This window comes from Sapajus apella, unplaced genomic scaffold (genome assembly GCF_009761245.1).
Source record: "Sapajus apella isolate SASKATOON/1434 unplaced genomic scaffold, GSC_monkey_1.0 scaffold11, whole genome shotgun sequence".
In the NCBI taxonomy this organism is placed as follows: Eukaryota; Metazoa; Chordata; class Mammalia; order Primates; family Cebidae; genus Sapajus; species Sapajus apella.
Genome location: NW_022436951.1, coordinates 33,208,549 through 33,234,496, shown reverse-complemented (window position 1 = coordinate 33,234,496; position 25,948 = coordinate 33,208,549). Strand labels below are relative to the sequence as shown.

At 41.8% G+C, this 25,948-nt stretch overlaps 1 protein-coding gene across 8 annotated transcripts in view; it reads right to left on the bottom strand.

Annotated features, from left to right (window-relative positions):
* SEMA5A (semaphorin 5A) overlaps positions 1-25,948 on the bottom strand; it is a 496,284-nt gene that overhangs the window by 112,159 nt on the left and 358,177 nt on the right. For all 8 annotated transcript variants that reach the window (XM_032279108.1, XM_032279114.1, XM_032279115.1 and 5 more), the window contains one exon: positions 11,497-11,704. In XM_032279108.1, coding sequence (XP_032134999.1) covers positions 11,497-11,704 — 208 coding nt within the window. The remainder of the gene's footprint in view (positions 1-11,496; positions 11,705-25,948) is intronic.

Sequence of the window (25,948 nt, the reverse complement as noted above, 5' to 3'; positions counted from 1 at the left end):
GGAGTGAAATGGGCAGAGTCCTTGGGCTCCTTAAAGACTTAGGGTTTCCTTCCAAGTGTTGCATACTTTAAAGTGCTTCTCCAATGCTGTGCAAGAGCCACACTTCAAGTATCAATATTAATTTCTATTATCATTACAATGATGGTGATAGTGATCAACGAGTCTATGAATTACCCCTTTCCTAATTCCCAAGAAAATCTGTTTCATTCCTAACACCATATCACCACATACTTCAAAAGCTATTCTTTTACTTTAAGAGTTGCAATTAAAGGCTGGGTGCAGTGGCTCGCGTCTGTAATCCCCGCACTTTGGGAGTCCGAGGTGGGGGAATCACTGAAGTCGGGAGTTCAAAAACCGCTTGACCAAAACAAAGAAACCTCATCTCTACTAAAAAAAATATAAAAATTAATGGGGCATGGTGGCACATGCCTGTAATCCCAGGTACTCTGGAGGCTGAGGCAGGAGAACTCGGGAGGCAGAGCTTATGGTAAGCTGAGATCGTGCCATTGTACTTCAGCCTGGGCAACAACAGAACAAGAGTGAAACTTCATTTCAAAAAAAAAGAAGTTAAAAAATTTAAAAAAGAGCTGCAATTAAAAACATTATCTTGCCAGGTGTGGTGGCTCACACCTGTAATCCCAACACTTTTGGGAGGTCAAGGCGAGTGGATCATTTGATGTCAGGAGTTCAAGACCAGCCTAGCCAACATGGTGAGACCCTGTCTGTATTAAAAATACAAAAATTAGACAGGCATGGTGGCACATGCATATAACCCCAGCTGCTTGGCAGTCTGAGGCAGGAGAATCACTTGAACCTGAGAGGCGGGGATTACAATGAGCCAAGATCATGCCACTGTACTCCAGCCTGGGTGACAGAGTTATACTCCATCTCAAAACAAACAAACAAACAAATAAACAAGCAAGCATTATCTGACTAAAAAATAAGACGGAAGAAAATTCCAAGTAGACAATAGCTTTCCTGAGACATCCACAGATCCTTTAATTGGCAAATCCAACTAGAATGTTATTTTCTTTGTTTTCCTCTTCTGCAAAACTGGAACAAAAATACCTATTCCCAGAGCTGTTTTGAGAGTTATATCATGCTAGATAGTACATAAGAAAAACTTTTTTGTGATGGAGAGGCATACAGTTGTTCTAATTAGTCCCTAAACATAATTCCAAGTTATTATATACTATAGACTTCTGAGGTAGTTGAAAACATTTTGTATTGAAAATATGAAGTCCAATAATAATTCATTTTACATGCCATGATTTGTAGGTGAAATTAATGAACTAGATTTCAATTAGTGACTAACTCTTAATACTTTTCATGTATTAAAAACTACTTGGCTTATCATTAAATGACATTGATTGAATACAATGACTATTTTTCACATTTTATTTTACACTTAATATTAAATTTAAATAATTGACATATACTGGCACTAATACTAAGCATACTAAGCAAATTTTTTTAAGTTAAAACCTTAATAGGGAGATATAACATTCCAATTTTCTTGAAAAATCTGTTTCAAATTGGACAGGATTGATACATATTTTAGTGAGGCATTTCAGGAAAATTGATAATTTAAAACATAGTGATGGGATTAGTTAGAGCACATGTGAAATAAACAAGCCAAAAGTTCTTTCTGGATCTAGGACTTGTGATTAACTTGGGCGGCCAGCTTTGGTTTCTGACCTGCTGCAGGCAGCCCCTTCCACTCCGTCATCAAGCACTGAATTCTGAGCTACTTAACTTGACCTTCTTGTGAGCTTCAATCATTGTGAACTTTTCTCTAGAACAAACATAAAATGTTTCTAGAAAGGCCAAGACTGCCTTCAGGAGAAAGCTAACGAAGGCAGCCTTTGCTATGGCTAGGATTACACTAGGGAACCAAAACCAGGACCAAGGGGGCACAGGGTATTTCAATGGGCCAACATAAACCTTCCATGGTTCCAGGATGTGGAATAGCAACCAGAAAAGGCTGTGTCTATGTGTTCAAATAAAAAAAAAATACAGTCACTTCTCTCAGGGAGAAGCCTACACCACTGGTGTTCTACATGCTCTGTTCGATAAATAGGCATAATCATAGGTACCTCCAAAGTTCACCCTCCCCCGGTGTCCTCTCCTCTCATTCAATTAAGATTTAAAATGAAAACACAATTATTTATTTGCTATATCACATGGTTTTTTTGTTGTTGTTGTTGTTGTTTTGATTTTTCCAAGAGAAACACTTCTGTGAAAGAGGTTTAAGGTCAACAGTTATGTCTGAAGAATGCAGGAGGTGTCAACTAATACGTTTTAATTTTTACTCAAAACCTTAAAGGGCAGTACGTCCAGAAAAAAATGTATTACTGTGTTTTCTTATAATTCACCCATCATAACAGTTTGATCGCAATTGAGTGGATGAGGATTAATGCCAAGGAACCCTTCTGTGGAGCACAGCCCATCCATGGAAGGAGCATTTGTCCCTCTCAGCAGGTAGTTACGGCAAGTGTGGGGTCTGCCTTGAATTTGCATTCTCTGGTGCCCTCACAACTGCTGGGCAGCTGGTGACAGTGGTGAAGAGAAGCACCTGGCTCTCTTCACACTTGGCTCCGTGTAGCCTTCATCATTGCCTGAATCCCAGTAGCTCCTGTCTGGATAGAGACATGTTCACTCAAGACAGGGAATTATTGCAAAGCCAGTCACAGATGCTCCCACTGCTCGGAGAAGGCCATGCTGACATCACTATCCCAAGCACATAATGTAGTTATGCTAGAGTTTCATGAATGTTGATTTGCCCCAACAGAGTCAGGTGAACAATTGAATGCAAGGAGCAGAATCTGGCCTGATGGGCCCAGCACCTCTCAGATAACGTGAAGTTGTTTAAAGGCAGAGCAGCAAATTCTTGGCTGCTCAGTTTGCCTTCAGTTTGGTCCAGAGACCAGGAAAAGTATATGTGGCCAAAGAAGCCAAACCACACGTACAAGAGCAATCTGTCCTTTTTACTTTCTTTTTCCCCTCTTTTTTTTTTCTTGTTTGTTCATTCACTTTTTATTTTGAGTTACATCTAGGACAGAGGGAGATTTTGAAACCCAGCCTTCAACATAGTATACAGAAAGTGTAAAAGACCATTCATAGGCAATGCCAACTCAGAAGGATCAGCATGTACTGAGAACAATATTAAACCAAGGAAGGAACTACCTCGTATTGAATTCTTTTTATGTGCCAGACCCGTCACATGTTCTCTCTCTAGCTCTGATAATACTCACATGGAAACAGGGCTGAGAAATGAGATACAGAGAAGCTGAATAACTGGCTATGGTCACACACCAAACAAAAGCCCCATCCAGAACCACCTGAATGCAAAGCCCATGCTCTTTCCATAGGCAAGCTGTTTTGCAAACATATGAGAATGGTTATTTCCTTAAGAATTCACTGGTCTATGTAGCAAATAAAAAATCTCAGGAGGAGCCCAGGTGCTGCTGTTTAGGATAACTCAGGTGCAGGGGTCTGGAGTCAAGAAAACGGTAGCAGCTCAAGCTTTCCCAGAGATCTTCACATAACTTTAAAATTTGAGAGCTCAAAAGCAGGAGGCCTGTGGAGTAGATATTAAAGAATGGAACTTTGTCTATGATTTCTCTTAGTTAGGTTTCTCAACTGAAGTACACAAGGTTGATAACAGATTTTCAAACTTTACCCAACTGACTGACAAAAACACACATTGCCATTTAGAGGCCAAGGATATTTTCTCTTATTAAACCAGTTTCACATGTCGGTGGGCTCTTACCCACCCTGCCCAGGGTCTGGGGATGCTACTTCATGACAACACTGGAATACACTGTACCCCAGCCCAAGCCTCCCTCTAAACCCCTCTTACTAGGTCTTCCTCATCGTCCTTTCTGCCGTTTCTCTACTTTTAAGAAACCGATTTATTGGTGGCATCCACATAATGTCACTATGCTTGATTAAATTTGTGTTGTATCACACAGATGTCTTCATAGGCATCGTGTAATGGCTTCAGAATAACTCAATAAGAGAACAGTCCATTCAATGGGTATATCATAAGTTGATTAATTCTCTTACTACTGGAAATGGAAGATTAGATAACTGGTTATGATACAGATATAGCTTAAAAAATAATTGGACAGGGACATCAGGTGAAGAGGATAGGTCCTAGCATTTTCCATGATCAGATTTTAAAGATAAATTGATTTTTGGAATAAAGTCTAAGGTAGCTCCAAGTACTTTGACTCAATTCCACGATAGATATTCAGGTGATTTTACTTATACCAGAAATTTTTATTAAACTCTGAGTCCTCTTAAGGCAAGGTCAGGGATGCCTCATTTTTCATCCTATATGTAGAGCCTCACTTGGTGTTTGGCATGTATTGAGTTCAATAAACATAATATGAAGGAATTAACTACAAAAAAAACCCCACATTCTCTAGAGATTAAACCAAAGGCAGCGCAAACAAAAACTCAAGACTTTGAGATTTGGCAAATATTAAATTCATTCTGAGGGAATAATATTGACTTTGTAAAATGGGTACATGTCAAAATGTCCTCCTGAATGTTTATTTGATTAATGACCAAATGGCTAAAGTTGTCTGGCTGGGAGACCACATGGGGACCCTCAATTTCTCTGTACGCATTATATGCTTTTCTCTTTGGCAGAGGCTGTCTTTAGGGAATATGTAATTAATAAATTTGTCAACCTATTAACTCCGCCTTTTAAAACTTTGACCTTTAGAGCAATAAATGTCCTGTACTTATCTAATTTCCATACTAATTTTTTGATTAAGTGTTAATTTCTTTAACTAAATGATACTATTAAAGGCTAACTGCATTAAGGATGCCCAGAAACCAGTTCACTCAGTGGAGTCAACATCTTTTTTTTTTTTTTTCCTAGATGGCGTCTTGCTCTGTCACTCAGGGTGGAGTACAGTGGTATGATTTTGGCTCACTGCAACCTCAATCTCCTGAGTTTAAGTAATTCTCCTGCCTCAGCCTCCTTAGTAGCTGGGATTACAGACATACACCACCATAGCCAGCTGATCTTTGTATTCTTAGCAGAGGCGGGTTTCACCAAGTTGGCTAGGCTGGTCTCAAACTCCTGACCTTATGATCTGCCCACCTCAGCCTCCCAAAGTGCTGGGATTACAGGTGTGTGCCACCACGCCAGGCCCAACATCATTTTCTTAATGCTCCATCTTTCCCTCTAGTTTTATAAGGCACAATTTAAAAAGTGTGATTCTTTTATATTCATGCTATAATTCTTCCAGTTCCCAGATTTTCTCCTTTCCCCAATTAGTTCATTAAGCAGAAATAAAACAAACCAAAAAAAAAAAAAAGAAAGAAAAGAAAAAAAAAAAAAAAAAAAAGAAAACCACCTAAGGTCCAAAGGCTTTCAATCCTTTTGCTACTGTGTATGCCAAATTTTTCTGTAAAGGAATTTTATTTTTTCACGAGAATTTTGCTTCTTTTCAAGTTATGAAGTAAATTAGCAGATAAGGGAGAGGCAGAAGGTCCATTTGCTAATTTAAACAAATATTGTATTTATTGACCCTTTATTGAGCTGGACATCAGGCTGGGGGCTTCATTGAACCCAGAAACACAGAGGAAGCCCAGCCTGTGGGAGCCCATGTTCCCACAGCTTGAATGAAGCCTATGCTGGCCTACAGGAATCCACAGTCTAGTTTCTGTTCTACAATTAAAAGTTAACTGCACACTCTTTCAATGAATGTTAAATAAAAAAAATAAAGATTGTCTAAGTACTATCGAAAGGGTAGAAAACTCTATGATGTTCAGAAAATATTAGGGTATAGATTCGCCTATGTAATTTAATAACTCATTTGATAAATGCAATACCTAATTTTATACATTAGTGTGTTATTAAGGGACATTCATTCATTCAAAAGGCATTCAATCTAATTTAGGGGTCAGCAAACCACAAAACCTGTGGCCAAATTCATCCTGCCACCTAAACTTTTCCCGAAACACAGAACTGGGGAATGATCCTTGCTGGTTCGGGAATGATCCTTGCTGGTTCTGGAATGATCCAACTACCTGTTCATGTGTGCACAGAGGCCACAGGGCAAGGTGACCTCAGCTTTCACCCCAAGACCCTGTCTGATCCTGGAACATAGGAGGATTCTCAGGAGTTGCTGCAAAACCATTCCTCTCACCTCCCTATGTCCCAGGAAGGCTGTCAGGAGCTTCTCATTGCTTTCCAGGTTCTGATGAGGTATAAGGCTTTCTGCCCCCTCACACACCCCCACTAGGGTATAGCTGCAGGCTCTTAAACTGCGTGGCTGCAGCATGAACGGACTCCTGAGAGTACAGTGCCTTAGCTCTCCTGCTGCATTGTCAACTAGCCTGATTGTTTTGTTTTTGACCAGGCTGGAGTACAAGTGGCATGATCTCACCACTCTGAAATCTCCACCTCCTGAGTTCAAGTGATTCTCTTGCCTCAGCCTCCCAAACAGCTGTGACTTCAGGCATGTGCTACCACGCCCAGCTAATTTTTGTTATTTTTAATAGAGAAAGGGTTTCCTATGTTAGCCAAGCTGGTCTCGAACTCCTGACCTCAAGTGATCTGCCCACTCTGTCTCCCAAAGTGATGAGATTACTGATATGAGCCACCGCGCCTGGCTGCCCTTTTTGTTTTGATGTCATCCTGTAGGACAAGGGATGTGGCGAGTTGACTCCTTTTCTGCTCTTTCTTTGGCTCAGTAACGAACTGTCTAGATCTAAAAGTGGATCACACTTTTCTCACCAAATACATCAGCCTTGCTTGACCCACACATCTACCCAATCATTATGGTCTGTGGCTGCTTTCACACTGCAAGGGAAGAGCTGAGTGGCTGCAACAGAGACTGGACACCTGTGCAGCCTAGAATAGTTTCTCTCTGGCTCTGGCAAAGAAAGTTTGCCAACCTGCTGATCTACTCAATGCACAGTCCTTAAAATGTCTTTAAAGTCCACCTCAGGGCTGGGCATGGTGGCCTATGCCTATAATCTCAGCACTTTGGGAGGCTGAGGTAGGCGGATCACTAGGGGTCAGGAGTTCGAGACCTCGGGTGACCAACCTGGCCAACATGGTGAAACCCCATCTCTACTAAAAATACAAAAATTAGCCAGATCTGCTGGAGCACACCTGTAGTCCCAGCTACTCGGGAGGCTGAGGCAGGAGAATTGCTTGAACCCTGAAGGCAGAAGTTGCAGTGAACTATCACACCACTACACTCCAGCCTGGGTAACGGTATCTCAAAAAGAAAAAGAAACTAAATTTTAAAAGTCCACATCAGCTGCCCTCCCATCACCACATCTCTAAGCTTGTTATTCCTAGCCTTGAAGAGGTACAATCAGTCATACTACTTGGAAGCCTATAGTATTTTTTTGTGGGAGAAAATAACAGCCTGATTTCTAGACAAGATGATTAGAGCACAAGTCCTGTGGCTGCTCTTTTCCGGCTGAAGTATGGAGGTGGGAACCCTACAGGGTAGCAGGTTCTGACACCCCTTTTGGTGATTACACCAGACGGAAGTCAGTGAGTGGTGCTCTTGGCTGCTCCATCCTGCGCCTTTTTACGGAGACATTTTCCACTTAATTAATTAACTGATTTATTATAGAGATGGGTCTCACCATGGTGCCCAAGCTAGTCTTGAATTCCTGGCCTCAATCGATCCTCCTGCCTCAGCCTCAACAAGTGCTGGGGTTGCAGGTGTGAGTCACCACTTCCAGCCTTTCCCCACTTTAAAGACTACATGATGCTACTGGATGGTGAGCCAGGTGTGCGCCATGGCCCTCAGGATGGGGTCAGCTTTCCTGTCTTCCTGTTATACACCGTACTCATATCTGAGCCTTCCTAGATCCCCGAATTCCTCAGGAATCAGTGAATGTGAACTCACTTTATGCAACTTATACACAGATGTGATCAATAAAGCCCAAAATAAAAAAGGATGTGCATGAATAATACAGTTTCTCATGCACTCTAAATCCCCAGAGAGCACCACCAATTCCAATGAGTTAGCTTTATCTTTTGCATGACTTTCTCGCTCTATCTATTAAATGGCCGTGCCAAAAAAAATGCTAACATCAAAATTTTTTGCTCATATTTGAGGTCAAAGTTGACTAAAATATAATTTTGAAACATTGATCTTTGAAAATAACTTTCCAAAAGAACAATGCTGTATTCTGATCAGTCACAGCACATGCGTGGTCAGTACAGGCAGGTGCTCTGTCACTACTCCCTACCCCCACCCCTGAGGTCCCAGGATCTCCTTGAGAACAACTAGACAATGGAGACGCATCTTAGAAAGCCTTGGAAAAACAGATACAAAACCTCCTTCATGTTTACCTGATCTGGTCTGACAGCAAGCAGAATGAGGACCAGGCTCACAGGAAGGAGGGGTGAGCATCTCCCATGAGACCTGGCTTCTGCCTGTCCAGGTACTAACCAGTTCCGCCTCTCAGTTGCACATATGGAAAGTGCAATCCAGCATCTCCTCCAGCTGAAATCTGACCACTGAATGGGTGGTCCTCATTGTACCAGGGGCAGCAGAAAGAACCAGTAATACAACCATGGCCATAGGGCAGTCTTGGCTTTGACTCAGGTCTCATGTTGCAGTAGCTATGTGACCTTGAGCAGGACACCAGGTCTCATGTTGCAGTAGCTATGTGACCTTGAGCAGGACACCAAAAATCTGCGTTGCCATTTCCTCATCTGAACAGTGGATATAGTATGCTACTTTACTTTCAGGGTTGACATAATAATTCAACCAAAATCTCACAAAATCTAGCCCAGTATCAGATACATAAAATAAATTTGTAAAATTGTAACAGTTATCATTTATATACATTTTAATAAATGTCATCATGCATTGTCTTTGAAAAACAGACTCAAGAAAATTAAACATTTAAATGTGATTTTGAAGGAAACAGGTAATTTCGATAAGCTTAGTTTCCCTTTTTAAATACTCAAAGATTCACTTATAAGACCTGTTTTCCAATGATAAATGGCATTACTGAGATTCTATGATGGAAAGTATACTGGTAGAGAAATTAGTATCCAATTCTTACCAATTGTTTTCCTATTCCTATTTAGTGTACTTCTTTAAGCAGGTTTCTAGGAGATTAAAATTGCTTTAGTTAAAAAAAAAAAATCACGACTGGGCACGGTGGCTCACACCTGTAATCCCAGCACTTTGGGAAGCCAAAGTGGGCAAATCATGAGTTTGAGACCAGCCTGGCCAACATGGTGAAACTCCATCTCTACTAACAATACAAAAAAATTAGCTGGGTGTAGTAGCAGGCGCCTGTAACCAGCTACTCAGGAAGCTGAGGCAGGAGAATCACTTCAACCTGGGAGGTGGAGGTTATAGTGAGCCAAGATTATGTCACTGTACTCCAGCCAGGGTGACAGAGTGAGACTTCGTCTCAAAAAAAAATGTATTCTAGCTATGACATCCTGTTGGTCAGACTCCAACCCTGTCACCCACGGAACCAACAGCAACCAGGTAAGAATAATTCCTTCCCTAAGCTAGTTCTGCAGGAAACACAAACCAGAACAAATTTCAAGCACCCAGTGGTTAAATTTAGGAAGCAGGCATATATAAGAATGGCAGTTAATAAATATCACTAGCTGTTGTTAAGGCTCACGGTAGCATTATGATTAGCTGGGAGGTTTCTCGCATTATTCCTCAATGCTCTCTCATTTCAAAGGAGACATTATATTATAGACTTCATTTTCTAGAATCACCTTGAAAGGCATATTGTGGTTACACATAAAAACCTTCCTTCTACCTAATAATACTCACTTTGCAGACTGCTTTAAATTTTGTACTCTATACATTATCCTATTTGATTCTATAGCAGTTCACACATGTTGGGTGAGAAAGTGAATTCTGAAATACTTTTGTGACCTGGATCAAGAAATAGCAACAACGCTGCGGGGCGTGGTGGCTTGTGCCTGTGATCCCTGCACTTTGGGAGGCAGAGGCAGGCGGATCACTGGAGGTCAGGAGTTTGAGACAAGCCTAGCCGACACGGTGAAATCCTGTCTCTATTAAAAATACAAACATCGGGCATGGTGATGCCTGTAATTCCAGCTACTTGGGAGGCTGAGGCAGGAGAATCACTCGAACCCTGGAGGAGGAGGCTGCAGTGAGCCACAACAGATTTGCACCATGAACCCCGAATTCTAAGTCCCAAAGCCAGTGTCATTAGGCACCTTGCTTTAAGAGAGAGTGCCCCGTGTGTGGTAGATGTTTGTGAATGACATATAAAAAAGGACTATTTCTACCCCAAATCTCTAATTACACCCTGCTGTAGGGAGGGGAATTCAATAAGATGCCTAAGAGCATTTAAAATTAAGATTTCCCCAAGGACAATCTTTTTTCAGGGTCAGAGTGTATACACGATTCCGCACATTGAAGTGCTGGTCACGCGTACGATATATATCGCACTTACCCATTTCCTAAGCACCTGGGCCAACATGTTTCCCAATTAATCTTTAAACCCACCTGTGGTCAGTCGTGGATGTCCCACGGGAGCTAAGACTGGCCCGAGGGTGAGGGAAGATGCGATGACACCCGGTTTCCTGTGCCTGGGAGGCCTCCCTCCCTACACTCTTTGCAGCCTCAGGAGAGAAGCAGCACTCTAGGGGAGCTGGTGCCAAGGACAGCGGTGTGGGGGTGTCTCAGAAAGTGGATGCCACTGCAGCAACATCAATTGTTCCTTCTTCTCAAGGGATTATCAGCATAAGAGCTTTTGTCAAGAAGGATGTATGCTGTATAATATTTTTTATCATGTCTGTATTCAAATAAAATACAAGCTTGAGGCTGGGTGTGGTGGCTCAAGCCTGTAATCCCAGAATGTTGGGAGGCTGAGGTGGGCAGATCATTTTTGAGGTCAGGAGTTCAAAAACTCCAGCCTGGCCAATGTGGTGAAACGCTGTCTCTACTAAAAAGACAAAAATTAGCCAGGTGTCATGACATATGCCTATAGTCCCAGCTACTCGGGAGGCTGAGGTACGAAAATCACTTGAACCTGGGAGCCAGGGGTTGCAATGAGCCAAGATCACACCACTATACTTTAGCCTGGACAAGAGAGTGAGACTCCGCCTCCCCCCAATATATATGTATAGATAGATATAGATGTACACCTATGCTTGTGCCAAATTAACCAATTTGCCAGATTAACAGATTAATACAGTCACCAAATACCAGTATTATCACTGAATATTCTAAGGCACTGAACAATTTATTTTAACCCTGACAACTGCTTGCAGATATTATAATGTGGCTCTTCCTCTGAAGAGAGCTGGTGGGTTGCTCTCATCACTGTGAATCTATTTTCACAAAAGCTCTGCATCTTAGGCACAGGACTCTCCCAGGCATGAAGGACAGCTCTGAGGCCATCCAGCTTCAGGGTGTCTGAAGCCCCCCAGGCTCTCTCCAGTGGGCCCTTCACACACACACCAGTACATCCTGACCACAGAGATGCCCCTACCTGCGTGTACGGTAGAACTGGCACCTCTTCAGGGGGATCTTGACCACGTGCTCCCGCAGGCCCACGAACAGGACGCTCTGGCTGTGCAGGATCTGCAAGCTCCTGATGGATTCCCTCCGCCTCTCAGGGAAGAGCTCAATCTCTTCCAGCAAACAGCTGCTCGAGGTCTGATTCATGGGTGCCCGCACTTTCTTAATGGTGCCGTGATCTACGAAGGCCACAGGATGAGAAGGAAACAAGGTCAGAGGGTCTCACAAACCAATCCCTGGTTAAACAGAGTGCCATGTAGGCAGCCGTGGATCTCCAGCCAGGAAAGCCATCTGAGCATCCTTCAAAAACAGTACACCTGGGCCCCACTGCAGATCAGTTAGGTCAGCTGCACTGGATGTGGGGGCTAGGCGCCAGTATCTTTTAAAATGATGCACTCATGTAGCAAATGATGAGGACTAATCATCTATGATTAGACCCTTCCAGTTCCAAGTCTAGGGATGGAGAGCTCAACGTGGCAAGCTTCCTGTCATCCCGTGGAGGACATCAGGAGAGAGAGAGACCCTCGAAAGACAATTTTAGATTCTTAGTGTCAGAGGTGCTGACTTTGCTGCCCAGCAGGGTGAGGAAAACACAACACGATGGGTGTTGGAAACCGATGTTCGGTGCCACAAAGAAAAATCTGCACTGAGACAAAGGATCTTTCAGCAACGCAACTTTTGATTCCTGGACTGCTGGAAGGGCACTCTTGCTAGCTATCTTGCCAGAGAGTACAATGAGCAAATGAACAGACATATTTATTCCTTATGCATTTAGGGTTGGTTGTCCTCACTGCTGTGTCTGATCTCCGTTGGCTGGAGCCAGACCTCATAATCTAAACTAAAACCTGATTGGCTGATAACTTGAAACTTTTCTAAAAAGGTAAAAGCACGGGAGAGCAAACAAAGGAAGTCCGAATAAGAAAGGGACATAGAATGTGAGCTGGGACATACCTGTGAGCACGTCCAACACAGATACCTTGGTTAAAGTACAGGGACATAGAATATACTATGTGCCTGTAATCAAGTCATGTCTAACAGCTACATAGGATATGGCTTAACAAAGAGTTATTAGCACAGTTACGATTTATTCTCTAATAAGAAAGAAACTTTAAAGAAGAACTTTCCTACTTCCCACAATGGTCAGCTTCAAATGTCCAGGACAACAATGATGCCCCCTCTTCCTTCTTGTCCTCCCTCTCCCTCCCTCTCTATCTACAGTGTCTTCTTTCCTTCTAGTGCTTGCTCTGTGGGATGATTTTCTTGGACTCGAGTCCTCTAAACCTTCTTTCCTATGCTTCTGAACATCAATTTCTGATCTGTTCAAGCCCTCTGCACTCCAGGCTTTCTGTTCCCTGGGTGTTTCTGTGCACTTATTTATATGCTTGACCACTAGCACTGCTGGAGGGTGAGCGACCCCTGAACCACGCAGCCTTCCCAGCTATGAGGGGTGCGGAGCAGGGTCTTCTCAGCATGCCAGTGGGAGGGTGGCGGGGACAGCATGGCCAGCACCTCTGTGTAGAGGGGGCACACACTTGAAACCCACATTGCCCTCCCAGGTGACCTGTGCTACAGTCCCCAACCCCTTGCTGCCAGCCTGCAAATCCCAGGCATGGAATCCAGCCTTCTGGAAGCCCCTCAGAGATCCATGCAAGTACCTGGAATCATTCTGAAGGTCCTGACTGAATAAAACCTTCCACAACCCTGAGTTTCAAAACATCATAATTCTTATTTTACAAACACAGAAAATGAGTTTAAGATGTTATTCTGGAATCAGAAGTAGTCAAGAATCTTTGACTTCAAGGCCTCCTATCAAGCAATTAATTGCAAAAGACCTTGGATAGAAAATACTTTCCATTTTTCTCTTTCTATCAAAGTCTCATGGAGTCTATTTGTGTTTTAAAAAATACATACGCAGACATGTATTAGTCTGAATTTACTTTATATCTGAAACATCTCCAGTGAACATTTTCTGATTAGAAACTGGCTGAATAATCACGTATACAGTATTGGCAAACAATTGCTTGCTTTTCTTTTAAGCTAACTGATTAAATATGTTACTTTTGGAAAAGATAAAGCATACACTGAAGTATACTACATGCTGGGAAGATTTTAAAATGATCTTAGAGGAAAGAGTATGTATTTGTGCTTATATAAAAGGTTAAGGGCAAAAAAGAGAGAGAAGGAGAGAGAGAAAAGAAAGAGACAGCTATGGCATAGACAGGCAAGCATTTTCCCACATTCACAGTTCACAGATGTGAGCATGCAAGAAAAAATGTATGACTTAATTATATAATTCAAATTAATTTTGACTTGGAGATCACAGTTTACAAGCTTGTTAAAAAATTCAACCTCAGCGATTCTTAGGTCTCTCTGCCTGTGGTAGAGCGAAGGATCAGTAAACTGACACAACACTGAGGAACTAACAGGAACAAGATGGGGCTTCAGGGAAGGTGACTTCAGCACAAATGTGTCGCCACAAGACTCTGCAAGGAGGTCCCTATGAGGTACGAGCAGAGTGAGGTGCCTGCCTTCCTATGGAGCTGTGATGGGCATGGTGCCTGTGGCTGCCTTTGGGACATCATTGCAGCAAGTGACATCATCTGAGCCATAGGTTAAGAGGGAGGCAGGGGCAGCAGGGCTCCTGGGAAAGCTTATGTGAGAGACCCCTGGGTGAAACAGGAGCTTCCACAGAAGTTCAGGGGTGAGGCGGGCTGCCTAGAGTGGGAGAGCCAGCTGGAGAATCACTGTGCTGTGACCACTGTCACCCTATTTGTTCACCAGCCTAGCGTGGCATAGGAAACAGAGTTTACAGAACTGTAGGCTATCCGAGAGTTTTACAAAGACTCCATGCTATTTATTGTTTATCTCATCAATGATTATAAATCTGAGAAACCTGCACAAATGAACAAGAGTCTAAATGTCAATATGCTCCTAGGTATTTCAAATTCTTAAGCAATTGTGGAAAGTATCAACTTTTTAAATATCTGTGATAATTTGACTTAAAAGAATGAGCCATCATCAATCATAAAGTTTCACTGCATATTTCTGTATACCTTGTGTCTGATTTTCCAGCTGGTGGGAACTAACAAAACTATAGGGTTTAGCATTTTAGAGCAAAGTGCTGAGTGGGCTTGCATGCTGGTCCACAATGCATGACCTTGCTGTCTCCTTCACTCCCTGGAGCATCTGGTCATGTGATGAGTCCCCTCCACAGTTCCCCCTTCCCTCTGCATCGGGGTCAGCACACAGGGACCCTTCCTGTCTCCTTGAAGCTTTTCCTCCCCTGCCTGTGTCCTGCCCTTGCTCTGAAATTCTGCATGCCCTCATCTGTTGTCACAGCCTTCTCCTCCCCTGTCCTCATGATCACACCTGGGTCTGTCTTCAAAGCTGGGATCTTACTGCTGAATGTTGACTCTGTATCTGCAACTAAACCTCTAGGGACTGGAGACATCAGAAACTTGACAGGCCTACCTGACTCTCCATGTGGCCTACCAGCATGTCCCACCTCCTGTGACCTTGTCTAAGGGTCAGCAGCACCATAATCCCAGTGCCGATGATGGCATCTCTCCTTCCCTGTCACCCACAGCTCGCCTAGTTCTCATCCACCCGCCCCTGCCATCCTGCACTCCTGCAGCTTCCTCTAGACCTCTCTCACCCGCATCTCCCCAGCACACTCACTCTGCTTTCCCCACTGCATCTAGAATCAGCCTCAGGGCATGCACTTGGTGGCCCCATGCTCCTGCCTCCACCCTCGTTTGTGCCTCTCTGAGCTCTGGCACAGGCCACCAGGAAGCACTTGCAGCGCAAGAGCCTGTGATGGTGCCACACTCTGGACATGCAGCTCCTGTGCCTGGGGTGACAAATGACAATGTCATTTTCTTTCAGTGGCAGAAAGATGGAGACTGCCCTATAAAAGAGACACCCCCAAAACCCCACAGATTACTGGTGGCATGTGTCTGTAGTCCCAGCTACTTGGGAGGCTAAGGCAGGAAAATCTCTTGAACCCGGGAGTGAGCTGAGATTGCACCACTGTACTCTAGCCTGGCAACAGAGCAAGACTCAGTCTCAAAAAGAAGAAGAAAAAAAAAGAAGAAAGAAAGAAACCCACAGATTTCTATTTTATAAGGGAGGACAACAGCAGGAGCCTAATGGATCTTGCAAAGCTATTCGTATTTGATTGCTGTTTTTACTTTACAATATTTACCATGGTTTTAGTTACTAACTTACTTGTTTTGTGGTTTCTACACTTGATCTTAAGCTCCATGAGGACATAAACTATTTCAGTTATAACCTGTGATGTATGCAGAGTGGCTGCTATTACGGCCAGTAGAGATTTGATGCTCCATAAATATACACTGGAGAAAGACTGAACAAATGAATGAGGGAAGGAAGGAAGTGTGGCCAGCCTGGAATGAGAATGTCATTATTCCTCCCATATTCACTAAAGAGTGCTGATTGATATTTTTCCCATTATGATCTCTAACAAGAGTTATGATATTAGTCAGCGTGAAGGTGAAACAACAAACATGAACTTCACCAACATGGAAAGATTTCAACCCAAGGTGCCATAAACCAAATATGAATAAAGAAAATTATGATAACTCATTTCATCCAAGAAAATATTAACTCTGAAAATTTGCCACAGGAAATAAAGCCGCACAAAGCTTCTATACACCTGAAATTTGATACCCCAAAGTTATCTGCATGAAAAAAATGTGTCAGAAATATGTACAACCTACTTAATCATTAAGATTCACAGATCAACCAAGTAAAAAAGTGGGCATTTCCTGTCCATTGCAGCTCCCCTTCCCAAGGAGAGAGGCAAATGTGATGTGGAGCTGCAGACTCAGTGCTGACCAGAGGACGCTCAGAATGGACATTGCTTTGGTGAAAATTCTCATAGTATTTGCCATTTTGTGAAGATATCCACTACTCATTATGCTATGGACACAATTCCGAGTGTCCTGTATTTATGGTTTAGCTCTCAAATGAAAAACTATAGATATTTATCATGAAAAGGACAGAACTATTTCAAGACTTTAAATTTTCATTAAAGCTGATCCAGCTGTTATTCAAGAGATATCAATACTTGTAACCACATTAAAATATCATTAAATATTATACTGCACTACATATTTGTCTCATCTTGGTAGAAGAGTAAGCATGTTACATTCTAGCATTATCAGATTAAATACCCATTTAAATTTGAATTTCAGATAAACATGAATCATTTTTTAGTATTAGTATGTCCTATTCAATATTATTCATGGTTTGTCTGAAATCCAAAGTTAAGTGGGCAGCCAGTATTTGTATTTGCTATATCTGGCAGCCCTATTACATCACATATCCTTTGATCATCTTGGCAAGCTAGTGAAGGTATATTGAATATATGTAGCAACATACTTCTACTTTATAGATGAGGATATTGAGTTTTAGAGAACAGAACAGACATATATATTCTATGAACTGGTTAGACATGAAATGCCTTTTTGCTTCAATGTTGATGAATGAAATAAAGGATGATAACAATGTTCTCCAAAGTGAATATTAATTATAAAGTTATTGCTGAGGATACAGACCAAAACAGAGGAAGAGGTAGCTGTGCTTTGATTCCATTGTCTTTTTTTCCATGTTCTCTTCTAGAAGTCATATAACTTAACCAACTGGAGGGCAACAAGAAGAAATTCAGCATTTTAACGAATGCTGGAGAAAAAGCTCCACATCACTAATCATCAGAGAAATGCAACTCAAAACCGGAATGAGATACCATCTCACGCCAGTCAGAATCATGATTATTAAAACAGTCCAGAAACAACAGATGCTAGACAGATGCACACATGTGTTTATTGCAGCACTATTCATAATAGCAAAGACTTGGAACCAATCCTAATGCCCATCATTGATAGACTAGGTAAAGAAAATGTGATACATATACACCATGAAATACTACGCAGCCATGAAAAAGGATGAGTTCATGTTCTTCGCCGGGACATGGATAAAGCTAGAAATCAGCATTCTCAGCAAACAAACACAAGAACAGAAAACACTGCATGTTCTCACTCATAAGTGGGAGTTGAACATTGAAAACTCATGGACATAGGGAGAAGTATAATACCCACCTGGGCCTGTTATGGGGAGAGGGGGAGGGGAGGGAACTTGGAGGACAGGTCAGTAGATGCAGCAAACCACCATGGCACAAGTATACCTATGTAGCAAACCTTCATGTTCTGCATATGTATCCTGTTTTTTGTTTGTTTATATTTTTTTAGAAGAAATAAAGAAATAAAGGTCACCCTTCTCCTGGAAGCCTCCATTGGAAGCCTCTGTCTGCCATCTGTCTCACGGACAAGCAGAGGTGCATCTGTGTCAGAGGGCAATGTGTTCTCCTGGCCTCAACGCCCCCCTCCCTCCCTACATACAAGGTGGACTCGGGCATCCTCAGAGAAACAGTGAAGGACAGTCCCTGCCCCTTTAAGCCATTTGTTTAAAGAGAGTAACATGCAACGAAAAGTTCAAATAACTATAGATGAGTACAAGTTGTGTGTACCCTTAAATGATTGCCTAAAGAAACAAGGACCGTGTAACATGCTCTCACCAGACCAGTCCTCATGGCATGCCTGCCAATGAGAAGAAGAGGACTCTCCTGGGAACAGGTCACCACATTGTAGGTCAAAACAATTCTTAATATTGTTTTTGGCTGGTGACCAATGCAGTCAAAGAAGACCAGGAGTAAATCTGATAGCAGGCAGAAGGTGCAGAGGGAAACCTGGAGTACCATAATGATAGAGCTGGTCCCTAACCTCTACACTCTGAGCCATTAGGAAAATGACCAGAAGAAAAAGAAAAGGTCATAAATGAAACTAGTTTTCAAAGGTCAAGTTTGTGCATTGTCACATAAAACAGCAGTAAATTCCATTTAAAACATGATTACCGGGGAAGAAATATGTACACAATGCTTATCAAAAGACAGGGGTGTAACTTGAAAAGGACAAAAAGAAATTGCCCCCAAAGAATTCTGCCCACAAGAAATGACCCATGAAACACAGAGTCCTGTATTACTAATCTCTATCACACAGGAAAACATATTCGTGTCCTGGAACAAATGAGTTACTAAGTACACTATGGGAAGAGTAACCGAAAAGAAAAATGTGTTTTTAGCAGGGAATGTTTTTTTTTTAATGGAAGTCTGAATGGAACGGTGCTCTCAGAGCAGAGTGTGGCAGTAAGTAAAGCCACCAGGACAAATTCCTAGTGCATTTCATGAGAACACAGTGACCCGAATGTGGGACCTGGGAAAGTGGCAGCAGTGATTAAGACCCCCACAAAACCCTGGAGCACTGAGGTTCACGAAGTAGGGACCAAAAGGGTTTATCTAGAACAGCAGTGTCCAATTGAGATATATCAGAATCCACAAAAGTAATTTAAAATTTCTCTAGATGCCACATTTAAAAGGAAAAAAGGAAACAGATGAATAAATTTTAATTACATATTTTACTTAATCCAATGTTTCCAAAAATGATAGTATGTGATATGTCATATATAATCAATATAAAATATTTGGCTTTTTTATACTAAGTGAAACCCTAGTGTATTTTATACTTACAGTCCATTTCAATTCATACTAACCACATTTCTGCAGGCCAGGGACACATTTCAGGAGCTGTAGCTAACACAGTGGACCACCTGAGGATGTACAGGGGTGTCCTGGTGCTGCTCTGGAGAGCCAGATACCCAGACCCTGCCTACACACAAATGAGAGACAAGTCCAAACCCAGAACATCATGAGCTTCAGTTTTCTGCATTTCACATCTTGTAGCTTGCCCTGTTTTCTTAATATCGAGGTCTTTCTCTATAAGTGTTGAAAAATCCCTGCATCAGACCAACTGCCTCCTCTTTCAAGTAAGATGATGGAGGCCCATCAAGGTGAAGTAACAGTGGACTGCTACACAGCCAGTGAATGCAGCAATGAGGATGAAACCTGGTCTCTAACTTATTACCTGGACACGTGGTACCACCTTCTGGCACCCAGCTCACAGGCAGTGGTGGATGCCCTGTGGGGGTGAATGCCATTATTGCTAATTCATTTCAGAACCTTACTGATGGACAGAAAGCAATCATGACAACTAGAGGAAGTTATTTCTGTTTTTCATCTGTTTGCTTAGCAGAGTTTTTATCTACCTAGAGGTCAAGGTAGTCCTTACTTTTCTTTGGAGTGTAGCTTCTGTATCACTTTTATGAATAACCCTGACTGACCTCCCAAGCACAAACACTGTGGCCAACATTATTTTCCATCATCCAGAGCCTGAATAATTCACATATTAAAGTCAGTGCAAATCATGGGGTTGGGAGAAATCAGATATATTTATCCCTAAATTAAGCTAACAAGGAAAAACAAGCACAGGTATATAGCATGATGTCCAAAGAGACAATGACTGGTTGTGGTCATCTGTAGATGTGAACCATCTTTCATCATTGTATTTTCAGAGTACTGGTTAATTTAAATAAATACAAGTGCAACAATCTATCATTTGTTATGCAAATATGCCTTATACCAAGATAGAGATTGTTACGAGCTGAACTATGCCCACCCAAAAGTCATATGTTTAAGTCCTAGCCCTCAAGACCTCAGAATGTGACTGTATTTGAAGATAGGCCCTCTAACGTAAAATGTGATCATTAGCATAAGACCCTCATCCAACATGAGTGAGGTCCTCATAAAAAGAGAAGGTTAGGATACAGGCACAGAAGTGAGATCATGGAATGACAAAGAGAAAAGGTGGCCATCTGCAAGCCAAGAGGAGAGGCCTCAGGAGAAACCAAACCCGCTGACGACTTGACATTGCACTTCCAGCCTCCAGGTCTGAGAAATAAATTTCTGTTGTTTAAGCTGCCCAGTACCATAGTACTTTGTTATGGCAGTCCCAGCAATATTGCATTATATAATAATTATATATTACTTATATAACATAACGCATATTTATAATATAAATATTTGTATATTTCTATATTTATAAATATATATAGAATATATATATATATAAATATGCCAAGAGTGGAAAATAGAAATAATAGATTTTGGCATGCAGATTAACTGTTAAGAGCAATTTAAAAACTAGATTATAAACATTTTTTCTGCTTTCCTCTAAAATAGTGATTCAAATTCTAATAGGGAAGCATTATAAATTATATATTCGTTTCAATCTTTTTAACCTTGTACTATAACCTTGTACCCATATTAGAACAGCCTATGATTTTGAAACATTTTCATTTATTTCACGCAACCAACTATATATGTAGTTCTGATCTAGAAAAGTGGCAGGGAATTACATGGAACATGGAACATTTTGCAAAATCAATGCACTTGATAAATATGATGTAATAATTTGTATGGTTGGTGCTATCACTCAAAACCTTTATGCTAATGCCTCTGGTGATTTTGGGGGATATCACAGAAATCTAAAGGGGCGTTCAAGAATTAACTTTCAAGTAACTAAAGAAAAGGTCTCGGCTTATAATGAATTTCTCATTGAAGGCTTTCTAGAATTTTAGTTCCATCAACATTTGAAAAATTTATGAAAATAAATCTTTTTAAGGAAGAAAGTAAAGTGGGAAACAAGGAAAGATGGAGAGAGACGGGAAAGCGAGCACAGTGAACCTAACATAACATTTACTATCACAGTGAGTCAACACTGTGCACTTGCCCATATGTATGTATGATTAGATAGCCTTCTACAATGAATGCATGAACAATGAAAAACTTAACGCTTAAACAGTATTTACGTGAAAGTCCCTGTGTCTCACGTGTATAATGGCTTAAATCCTGATACACCTGAGAGCACCGAGCAATCAAAAAGACTCGAAGAAATTATTTTGTCTCAAGAACAGCAGCCCAAATCACTTCCAAAACAGAAGATAAATATATGTTTTCTCTAAGGTGCAATAAAAAACTTGAAGGGTAGAACTGTAATATATCTGATATATGTAAAAATTCTTATTTTGTGTGAAAAGAAAAAAGTCATACTCACAAAGGAAAAATAGTTGAAGAAAATGTAATATAAAAATAAAGAGCTTAGTGCAAAGCATTGGACGGTTAAATCTATTATCGGAATTCCATTCTCTTTCCATTAATTCTGTAACTTTTGTTATGCTTTATTTTTTATTATTCAACCTTCAGTGTGCCAAATCCACTAGAGAAATGAAACATGTGAAGGGGACAAGTGGCATCCCTGAGAGTGGTCACTTGGGACAAGACTGGAGATTCATGAGGACACAGAGGTCACTAACCTAGGAAGCTAAATCAGTTTATTTCCAGTTATGCATTTGGATTCTATTTGATTCTCTGCCACCATATCCAAGAGGCATTTCTAGTGCTTGGCTCATTGACCCAGGGTCACTGCAGAGTAAAAGAAAAGCTTTTGTATTTGTATGTGTTACCATACCAATCATTATCACGGAGGTGATGATGAAACACCCGCTTCCACTCACTGGGCAACTCATCACCATGGCAACAGATCATTATATAAAGTTCATCAATTCAGCTGGTCATTATCTCAAAGCAGCAGACAGCTAATATGTTAAGGAAAGTTCTTTCTCTTTACTTGTAAATGAGCAACTGAATTAAATTGGTCTTGGCACTGGGATCTGAACAGTACATTTATACAGCAAAGGGGAATTCAAAAGAGAAGAAAACAGGTCTTCTTGGCTGATGTATGCTTGAAAAAGAGATTTTAATTCACTCAGTTATCAGATTCAACTAATGGCTTATTTTTTCCTGAAAAGGATAGCCAGTCAGTTTAAACTTTCCTGGTCATAAATTAAATGCAAAATTTTGAAATCACAAAGTATTATTATTGTAAACCATATTCCCATATCCTGACTCTTGGCATGCAAGTTCCAGAGAGTCAGCACTAAGATATGCAGCCTGCCTTGTTCACCGTGACCCTGTTGGTTTCCAGAGCAAAGCCCGGCACACAGTAGGTGCTCAAGAAGAGACATGTTCAGCCTGTGGCCTCTGGGGCCCAATAGCCCAGGGTAAATTCAGGCTCTCACAGTCACCGGCCATGTGACCAAGCACAAGTCACTCATCTCTGTGCCTGTTTCTCCCCGGTGCCCAGTTCACAGGGTTGGGGGCCACTATGTGAGTTCAACTGTGTGTTTGTTTGGATGGTACCTGACACACAGGACACATCATACAGGAGTTTGCTGGTATGCTTTTCTTGTTAATGTTTAGCTTGTAAATGGTAAGTCCTATTTGGGTTTTGTCTAAAACCAGCAAGATCCCTGCCTCCACCACTACTCACTGTACATAAGCCAGAAGGAGAAATGACATCTCTGTTACAACTGCTTTGACTGCCTTGCTGAACAAAACCTCAAAAGCTCCTTTCAGTACTCTAAATCATAAGCCACTGCTTATAGGAAATTTACCACTGTGTTTCCTGTGAATAAAAACCATATTACTTTGAAAACAAGAGTGCAATTAATAGAGTCCTCTGGGTATCCTTTCTAAACTCTCATCTAACCCACAGCTTAAATAGAACTCCAATCATTCTGTTAAGGAAGCAATTCAAGTTTCTAAAAGGAAATTACTTGCCTTAGATTTATTGTATCTAAATTACAAAACAACCACCCCGTTGGTAAGGTTGGCAGCCCTTCTCTGACAGTCACCAGGCAAGTATCCAGAGTCTAAATTACCCTCTAGCCCCCAGTGGTGAAATTTATACTGTGTCTGGTCCCATTAGTTGTCAATTGAGATGGTTGAGAAAAATCTATGCTAAGCACTTTTGCAGTTTTGAAACATTAATTCCAAAGGAAAAAAAGAGAACTCTCTTACACAGTAGAGTAAGAAAATTATTTTGTCATTTTTCTCAGTGGCTACATTACACCAATTACGACTAGTGCCTGATGTTCCAAGCTGTTTGTTAGCTCTTTATGAGCTTTCTTTAGGCCTTGTCTTACCCATTTCTATGGTTTCAAAGAAAACCCAAGGCTCCTATTACTGACCCAAACCTTCCTCTCTGACTTCAAGGAAGGCTTTCCAACCGAGTCCTAGGCAGACCACATGTAGCTAGAACTCAGTATACCACAGACTGGAAACTCAGTGTCTCCCCTTTGGATCAAATCTGTTCATGCACCTGAAATCCTGAATCCATTGGCTAGGGTGAAATATTCAATCTGACTGTCCTACCATTCAGCTTCATCTCCTATCTCTTCACCCATAACTGCAGCTCATGTCAATGTCTCCCTCTTTCCAGAACAACCCAGTACTTTCTAGATCTGCATGCTTTGCACATTCTGTGCCCTCTCCACCAGGCAGCCATCTCCCCATCTCCTAAGAGCCAGCTCCCGAGCCTCTGCTTTGGGTGGAGGGGGAAACTTTTCTCACCTCCCAGGCCAGCTCAATGCTCCCAAAGTCTGTGTGCTCATGGAAGGTATTCTTTTTTTAATTAAGATAGTGCACTGGGTCAAACCAAAAAATAAATGTCCATCTTTCATGGGACATGAGCTTTCCTTGATGTGATGTGCTAAGTCTTATCCTTATTCATCACATCTTCACGCTCTCAGGATAGGTAGGCCATCAATTGGGGCTTAGTGAATGAACATATGAGGATTTCACAATTCTAGAATTATGCCTCAGAAGTCAATCTCTAAGCTCACGGTGGAAATGTATCTTTCAAATTTCCTGGTTATTGCCAAGAAGTAGCAGAATAACCATGTCGAAACAATTCTATGGGTGTCCAGAGCACACAGGTCTCCCCTAACATTTTATGCACCACTCTACACTAAAAGTAACCCAAGAGGTGAGACATTAAAGTGAGGTGGGGTGAAGCAGGGATCTGAAAAGAGAGGTGTGCCAGGAGGAGAGCCCTAAGTCCAGCAGGGTGGATCCCAAGCTTTATGGCTGGAGAAGCTACTGAGGGAGAAAGCCGAGATGGACCTTTCAGGTGCAGCCCTAAAGACTGTGATTTGGGATGTCTGCTGTGGGTCTGGGGACCATCATCAATCATTAACAAACATTCTAGGTGACTCTAACTCAAAGGATGATCCTTTGACCAATAATAAGGGACAGTTTTTAGTCCACATCACCAGATGCCAACAGGGAGGTCAGTGAATTAAGAACTTTGAGTCTTGACTATTCCTTAACTTCCAGAAGGCCTCATGTAAAGTGCATAGCATGGTGCCAGGGTAAAGGGAAGCACTTTCTATGTCTCCGTCATTGTTACCAAAGGTTTTTCTGATGTTTGGACACTGGGCTCAATGTCCACTGATTTCCTTGACCTGAGAGAACGTGTTACCTGAAGGGAATTATTTTCACCTGTCAGTGTTCTGTCTGGGAGGTGTGAGCCACAGCAAACGTTGCATATGAATTAACAAGTCAGGAGTGACAATGCCCCCTATTTTCTAGCTTATGTATAAACAAGGTCTGTGCATTCTGAGGGCTTTCAAATGCTTTGGTGTCCTACCTGCCATGCCCAGCCTGGCAAGGCAGAGCAGCCTCATGGATGGGTTACTTCATCCATCATGAACATGGATGACTCATTTGCAAGAAATGTGGAAAGAAAAATAAATGTAAAACTTTGGTACACAATACAATTCTTGACCTTTGTGAACTCACTTTGAAGTAGATACCCATGCATGTCACTAGGACTTTGTGCCGTACTCCACCCCTCAACATGTACATGTTATAGGAACCTACTTTTAGATATAAACATATTAAAACAAGTCACTATTAAAAAATAAAAGACAGGGTACACATATTGAAATAGACTGAATGTGCTTCCCACCCCCAGATTTAGAGGTTGAAATCCTAACTCCCAATGTGCTGATATTGGGAGGTAGGGGCCTTTGGGAAGTGATTAGGTCATGAGGGTGGAGCCCTCAGGAATGGAACTGGTGCCTTTATAAAATAGGTCCCAGAGCCCTGCCTTCTCTCTTTTCCCCTGTGAGGACACAGGGAATGGTGGCTACTCACAATGCAGAAGAGGGTCCTCATGAGAACCCGAGCATGCTGGCATCCTGCTGTCACAGCTTTTGATCCCTCTGCAATATGAGAAATACATTTCTGTTGTTTCTAAGCCACCCAGTCTATAGTAGTTTTTTTTATAGCAGCCAGGACTAAGACAAGCCTATAATAAAGGAGACCCTTTCATTCACCAACAGTCCTACTGGGGAATGTCCAGACATTCTTTGGGTGGTGCTCTGTACACAGCTTGATGTGGAGCCTATATCCTCCTCCTTCCTCACTCCCAGATCTACATATTGGTTGGATCAAGAGAGCTGAAAGAAGAAGGGGCTCCACACGGGATAGGGGTTGGAATTCCTCTGCTATCCTCCTACAAGAAACAGAAAAAGTGAAAGAAAAGGGGTGAGAGTAAAAAACTAGATGGCGGCAAAAAGATGCCTGCGCCTCCATCAATCCTTCCTTG